This window comes from Calidris pugnax, unplaced genomic scaffold (assembly GCF_001431845.1).
Source record: "Calidris pugnax isolate Ruff unplaced genomic scaffold, ASM143184v1 scaffold245, whole genome shotgun sequence".
Taxonomy (NCBI): domain Eukaryota; kingdom Metazoa; phylum Chordata; class Aves; order Charadriiformes; family Scolopacidae; genus Calidris; species Calidris pugnax.
Genome location: NW_015090982.1, coordinates 430480 through 437896, shown reverse-complemented (window position 1 = coordinate 437896; position 7417 = coordinate 430480). Strand labels below are relative to the sequence as shown.

At 61.4% G+C, this 7417-nt stretch overlaps 1 protein-coding gene across 2 annotated transcripts in view; it reads left to right on the top strand.

The window, feature by feature from the left end:
* FOXP4 (forkhead box P4) overlaps positions 1 to 7417 on the top strand; it is a 55072-nt gene that overhangs the window by 37106 nt on the left and 10549 nt on the right. For both annotated transcript variants that reach the window (XM_014953757.1, XM_014953759.1), the window contains 2 exons: positions 4490 to 4577; positions 6550 to 6633. In XM_014953757.1, the coding sequence (XP_014809243.1) occupies positions 4490 to 4577; positions 6550 to 6633 (172 nt within the window). The remainder of the gene's footprint in view (positions 1 to 4489; positions 4578 to 6549; positions 6634 to 7417) is intronic.

The window sequence follows — 7417 nt, the reverse complement described above, 5'->3', positions numbered from 1 at the left end:
CACTGGTGCTGGTGCCTGGGGGCTGGGAGTGCTGGGTGCCCGCTCCCCTGCGGGTGGTTATTTTCTGCTTCTCACCAAGAAGGTGCTGGTAATGGTAATTTTTGGTAAACAGGGACTGTTTTCCTCTTTAAAGGAGGTGTTAAGCATCTGGGCAGTCTCAGGATGCCTGTGGGTGCTGAGCGATGCTCGGTGCCCGTGGTTGAGCCTCCCCAGGTGGGACCCCAGGGCTGAGGTTTGGGGGTTTGCCCATCCTGCAGGCGGAGCCGGGTCTCTGCTCTGAGCAACCCCCCAGCTCCCCTCGCTCCCTCTCTTTTCAGTGCTTTATTTGTTTTTTTTTTCCCTTCCCCTTTCCTTTTCTTCCCCTCCTCTTCCCAGGGATCAAAGCCTCCGTCCGGCTCAGCCGGGGAGCTGAGCGGGCACGGCGCCCGGGTGGCAGGATGGGGACACCAATGGCCACGGTGCCACCGCCGTGGGCATCCCCTCATCGTGGGCATCCCCTCGCCAGCGCCGGGTCTCTGCCTCCCCCGCGGGGCTCCTGCTGCAAGGCTGGAAGTAACGCGCTTTGATTTCTGCCTTTTGTCTCCCGGCAGCCGTTAGGGAACAAGCAGCTGGCCTTCCAGCAGCAGCTCCTGCAGATGCAGCAGCTCCAGCAGCAGCACCTGTTAAACCTGCAGCGCCAGGGGCTGGTCAGCCTCCCCCCGGGACAGGGCACCGTCCCCCTCCAGACCCTGCCCCAAGGTAAGGACCCCTGCCTGGGGTTGGGGGTTGTATTTGGGGAGGGGGGATCCTCTGCAGCTGCAGCATCTCCCTGCTCTGGGTGAGGGGAGGGGGCTGGGGTGTTGTTTTTCCTGGTGAGTCCATCTAAAGTTTGGGGGACGGATTGCGTTAACAGCCGGAGTAAACTGGGAGAGTTTGAGGTGGGTTTTGTGCAGGATTGGGCCCCCAGCTTCTTCTTGCATGGGGGTGCCAGGGTTGGGGAGAGCCGGGGGGTCTCCTCCTCCCCTCCTGGACTCCCTGGGTGCTGCGGGTGGGTTGTTTTGGGGTTCCCAGTGGGGCTGTGCAGCTTTTCCTCCCCGGCTGTGCCCATCTTCAGGTGACGGTTTCACAGTGTTGGGCTGCCCAAGCTTTGGGGAGCTGAGATCTGCTGCTGGGCAGGGAGGGAGCCCCTGGGGTCCTGACCCTGTCTTGAATGGGGGTGCCAGGGTCGGGGGGAGCCGGGGGGTCTCCTGCCCTCCTGGACTCCCTGGGTGCTGCGGGTGGGTTGTTTTGGGGTTCCCAATGGGGCTGTGCAGCTTTTCCTCCCTGGCTGTGCCCTACTTCAGGTGATGGTTTCACAGTGTTGGGCTGCCCAAGCTTTGGGGAGCTGAGATCTGCTGCTGGGCAGGGAGGGAGCCCCTGGGGTCCTGACCCTGGTGGGTGGGTGCCAGTGGGTGCTGTGCCTTCTCCCCACTGACAGTGGGTGCTTTCTCCCCACACCCCGTAGCTGTGTGCCCCTCGGACCTCCAGCAGCTCTGGAAGGAGGTCACGGCCACCCAGCCCGTTGAGGACAGCATTAAGCAAGAAGGTCTCGACCTCACCACCAACACCTCCAACTCTACCTCGTTTTCGGCCGCCAAGGTCTCGCCTCCCATTTCCCATCACCCTCTGCCCAATGGGCAGAGCACCATGCACACGCCGAGAAGGGACAGGTAGGGCTGGCACTTGGTGGTTTTACCCTCCGGGTGGTGGAAAGGGCTGGGATCTGTCACCCATGGGGCTGGCGACAGGGTTGGGAGGGCTGGGGGTGTTCTACCCACCCCATAAACAAGTCCTGCCGCTGTTTTGCTGTGCCCATGGAGGGCAGGGAGCCAGCGTTGAGGGGTCTTCTCTGGGTCCCACGCATGGAGCATCACGGCTGCCCCATCTGACCATCCCTTCCCATCTCCTGCAGCTCTTCCCATGAAGAGACCCCCAGCTCCCACCCGCTCTACGGCCACGGAGAGTGCAAGTGGCCTGGCTGCGAAACCCTCTGTGAGGACTTGGGACAGTTTGTCAAGTAAGTGCTCCCCTTTTTGGGGGAGGTTTTCCCAGAGGAGGGGAGAGCCGGGACAGCATGGGGCTGGTGGAGGGGGAGTGGGTCCGGACACCCCAAAGTCTGTCTGCCCAAAGCAGTGGGGGGGTCCGTGCAAAAGGAGAAAAGATCAGAGATTGCTGGTAGAGGAGAAGAGGCCCGGTGCAGCGGGCAGGAGGCGAGGGGAGTTTGCAGGTGCCCTCCTGGGGGGCGAGAGGAGGGGAGGGAGCAGATGGCGGCGCGGCAGCCCGCTGACACCGCTTGTGGGCTCCGGCGCTGACTGATTAACTCCGCTGTCGAAGAGCCCTCTGCCAGCGTCAGGGTCAAACAAATTGTTTTCACGCTTCGTCAGAGGTTTACTTAATTAGTTCATTTGCAATTAGATCTCTTTGTAGCCGGGATTTTTAGCAAAGACATCAGAAGGAACTGACGGGCTTGCTTGCTCCTTCCCCCCCGCCTCTCCGGCTGTCTGCTCGGTGCGGCGGCCGAGACACACCGCCGGGTTTTGCTCTCCATCGGCGAGATTTTGGGTTTTTACCAACTGATCCCATCCGCTCGGGGCTGTCTCCAGCGGGAGCATCCCTTGGACCGCGCCGGCCTCCTCGTTCCCAGGGAAGAAGCTGGGCAGAGGCCTTGCGGAGGAGAGGATGAGGAGGTGCGAAGGCAGCCTGGGGAGGCTGGGGGAGCGTTGAGGATGAGGAGGTGCAAAGGCAGCCTGGGGAGGCTGGGGGAGCGTTGCCTGGTGGGGATTTAGTGAGTGAATGAGTCAGGATCCTGTGTTCTTCCTCTGACTCACAGGGTAAGAGATAAGGCATCTCCTCCTGCTTCTCCAGGCGTGTTTACATGGCACAGGGCAGATGAGCAAGCTCCGGTTTGGAAGCTGGGGTTGGCAGGGGATGGCTGGGGCTGGGTCGTGGTGCCAGCTGGGGCTGGAGGGTCCCTGCATCCCCCCTCGAAGCACACCTAGTCCTTGCAGGAGCAGCCTTCCCAAGGGGCAGCCTCCCCAGCAGCAGCAGTGAAGTCTTTCTGTCCCCTCTCTGCCAACGTGAGCGCCCGTCGGGGTGTGGGACAGACAGACAAAAAGCTTCCCCCTCCCAAAAGCTGATTCCAGTGTGGACCATGCTCCGAGTCCAGGCACCAGCTCTGAGACCCCTCTGAGCATCACCTCCAGGGAGTAGCTGAGAGAACCTCAGCCAAGGGGCAGCACGTGCTTTGAGCAGTGGTTTATCAAAGCCCGTGAGGGTCAGTGGGAGCTGTCTCCGTTCCCGCTCAGCACAGCCTGGACTCTCCAGGGCTTTTCCCAGGAGAAACGGCCCGTTCCAGCCCTCGGTGCAGCCACAGCCCCGTGGAGCGGGGCTGAGACACCGGCAGGGTTTGCTGGCTCGTTTTGGCAGCTGGTCCCAGTTACCCAACTTGTTTGTGCAAGTCGGGGCTGGAAGTCTCTCGCAAACAGCCGGGTGAGATTCCCACCAGCTTCCACGTCCGGACGGAGGGTAGATCCGCCTCAGGCACCTTCTCCTGGGATGTCCCAACAGAAATATCTCACTCTTGGTCCTGGAGAGCGTTGGCCCACGGTCCTGGGATCCCTGTGTGTCTCCCAGAGTTGGATGCCACCTTTTGGGGTATTCCCGACGCAGTTTGCCTTGGTGCCCAGCATCCCCCCTCTGGCCTGTCCCACTCCTCCAGAGAGGACCCCCTGGGTCTGTGCCCGCCCCAGCAAGGACATGGACTGGCCATGCCACATCTTCAGGGCTCTGTGCGTCCCCAGGCTGTGGCATGGCTGGGTCTGGGGGTGAGGACCCCGATAAAACCACAGGGATGTCCCTAGCTCTGCAGCAAGTGGTGTCCCTGTCACCAGCTGCTCCTCTGCTGGGAGCCCTTCCCCTCTCCGAGAAGGAGGGTGGGTGGTGAGGACCAAAGGTCCTTGTGCTTTATAAACATAAAGTGCCTTATAAACACAGGCGTGAAAGCCAGAGGATGAGGAGCACCCTGGAAATGTCACCACCTGCCCTCGGGGGTTTCCTTAGAGGGTGTAAATAAACTTCCATAATGCTGCCTTTGTCCTGGAAACCTGCTCCTCAGGTCCTCCTGGGCACCTCCTGCCAGCAGCCCTTCCCAAGGGCCTTCCATCAGCCAACAACTGCTCCCTAAACACCCTGAGGTGCCCTGAGCAGGACCCTACGGCCACCCTCCAGCTTGGGTTTGGGGAGGAGGCACAGCCCAGTGTGCGTGGCTCCCTCCGTGCCTCAGTTTCCCCTCTGCTCATCATGCATTGGGCAGCAGCACCGGAGCATCCCTGGCATGGGCAGAGCCTCTCGGGTGTCTCCAAGTGTTGCCACCACACAGTTTGCAGGTTGGGGCTGATCCCAGGTGTGGCCCCAGCAGAGGGACCGCATTTTGGGCACGTCCAGGCATCAACCCCCGTGTTCTTCTCCCCAGACACCTCAATACTGAACATGCACTTGATGACCGAAGCACGGCCCAGTGTCGAGTCCAGATGCAAGTGGTACAGCAGCTGGAAATACAGGTGGGTACCACCCCAGCCTCAAAGGGTCAGCACTCAAAAAGCCATCTCCTTCCCGATTCTGTGCTCTGAGTCTTGGCTGCTCTCTGCAGGAGTGGGCTAGCAAGCCTGGGGACCACCAGCAAGATAACTAGCCAGCCCAGTGCCATGGGGGCTGGTTTTAAGCATCCTTCCCTAATAGAGGTGCTGCTGGGCTCAAGACCTCAGGGACCCTGAAGCTGGTCCCCCCTCTGATACCAGCATCCCTGCATGATTACGATGGGGTTGGAGAAAGGGACAAACTGTCTCTCCTGCCCAAAGTGTCCCTGTGGGTACAAGGAGATGCCACAGACCTGGAAGGCACGTGCTGCCCTGGGGGGGGATGTGCCCACAGGAGGGACATGCCCCAGCCCTTGTGCCCAGCCGTGCCACCGCAGTGAGAGCCACGGAGCCGCCGGGCTCTTTAGAAATCAGGCCACTTCTTTCAGTGGCTGAGCGTGGTCTTGGGAGCCCAACTTTGGGTTGCTATTTTTGGAAAGCCCCTTCTTTAAATAGCGCTGTGCCCAGCGTCTCCGACTCCCCGACGTGCCGTGCGTAATTCAGTTAATAGGGAAGGGAGGGGGGGGGAAATGGGAGGAAATGGAGAGTTTTCATCTTGGGACTTGAAAGCGATGGAGGAGGAAAGTGGGACTGGGCAGGGATGTCGGTCAGGGGGCTGCTCACCGGGACCACCACGGCGTGAGGGTGCCTGGGTGCCCGGGTTTTGGGCCAGGGGCTGGCAGGAGCTCAGAGCAGGTTGTGCCCATCGCTGTGCGTGGCAGTGGGTGCCATCACGGGGGACGTGATGTGCCTTGGGAGTCTGTGCCCGGAGTCAGGATAACGGGGGCTGCAGGGTCGGGGGGGACGCAGCAAAACCTCCCCGGGTTGGGGGGCTGCCAAGCTGCCTGGGCGAAGCCGAGCGATGGCGTCCTGCTCCCCAGCCCTCGCTAAAGAGAGAGGTTGAAAGCAATTACTGGGGCTTAAAGAGGGGAGGGGAAGGAAGGGGGGGAGAAAAAAAAAAAGCTGAAGGGCGAGCAGAAAGCTGCGTGTGCAGAGAGGAGAACCTGCCACCGGAGCTACCAATTATAAAGTTTTCAGCGCGGAGCTCCCGCTGTGCCGGCGGAGAGCGGCTGCATCACGAGGGGAGACCTGTCAGCTCTAATGAGCACCACGACAGCGCCAAAGCATCCGAGCTGCTCCAAACTTGCAGCAAACTCTGCTCCGGCTCCTGCCTTTTAACTCCTTCCTCGCCTGGCTCCCAGCTCCGCCGCCTGCCCGGGGAGGGGGGTTTGGCTGGCGGGGAGCCGGCAGCACACGGGGATGTGGCCGAGCCCCGAGTTTGAGGGGTCGCGGTGGAAAGGGAAGGTGACGGGGAGAGAGCGGGTGTCAGATCCCATCGCCTCCGCCGGGCTCAAAATCTCTCCTGGTGCCAGAGCGAATATTTCACCCTTCCCCGCACTCCGGGGAGTAAACAGGCAAGGGGCGCGCAATTAGAGCGATGTTTTGCATCCAGGTGGATGGATGGATGGACGGACGGAGGGACAGGGAGATGGACAGGGAGCTGCTGGTGAGCGGGAGGCAGCGGAGGCTGGAGGAGGGAGAAGGGGATGGGGATGGTTGGCACCAAGGTGCAGGGACCACGGCGCCCGGGAAGGGGGGCGAGGGCTGTGGTGGGTGGCCGGGACACATGAAATGATGCGGTTTCACCAGATTTTTCATTTGGCTGCACACGTGGAGCTGGAGCAGCAGCAGCCCCCGTCCCCATCGTGATGGGTACCACAGATGGGTACCCTGCAGAGCCACGGTCCCACCAGGCTGGAGTGGGCTCCTGTGGGGACACTGGAGGATGCTGAGTGCCCTCCGGGCTCAGCGGGCAGCTCCTCCAGGCCGTGGGCACCTCCGTGGGTGAGTGCCAGCACTGCCTGACCGTCTCTCATCTGCTTCTTGCCTCCCACAGCTGGCAAAGGAGAGCGAGCGCCTCCAAGCAATGATGGCCCATCTTCACATGAGACCTTCAGAGCCAAAGCCTTTCAGCCAACCTGTAAGCGTGCGTGTCCCTCCTGCCCTTGTGCATCCCTCTAGCTGCCCCCTCTCCTCCCCTTTCCCCTTGCTGCTGGCTGCCATCCCCTCCCTGCCCCGGGCATGGTCACCACCCTGCATGGCCCGGCTGGATGGGATCCCCGGGATGGGCATTCCCTGACCACACTCCAATGCACGTAGCCTGGTCCCTTGTGCTGGTGCAAGGCATCAAGAAGGAGTCAAACACAGCCCGTGTCAGCGTGTTGTGCTGCTCCGTGCTTGCTTGGACATGTAGGGGGTGCATCCTCATCCCATGGTTTTATCCTCATCCCGTGGCTGCATTGCCGTCCCGCAACTGCATCCCTGTCCCATGGCTGCATCTCCATCCTATGGTTGCATCCCATCCTGCGGATGAATCCTCATCCCGTGGGAGCATCTCCATCCCGTGGTTGCATCCCGTCCTGCAGGTGTATCCCCATCCCGTGGTTGCATCCCGTCCTGTGGGTACATCCCCATCCCGTGGTTGTATCCTGTCCTGTGGGTACATCCCCATCCCATGGTTGCATCCCATCCCATGGTTGCATCCATCCCATCCCACAGTTGCGTCCATCCCATCCCACAGTTGCGTCCATCCCATCCCATGGTTGCGTCCATCCCATCCCATGGTTGCATCCATCCCATCCCATGCTCACCTCCCATCCCTGCTGAGCCCAGCAAGTCTCCCCCCTGCAAGTCCTTCACCGCCTGCTTGGTGCTGTGACCCACCTCAGCCCCACCGAGCTGCCGGTCGTGCCGGGGGCTCTTCC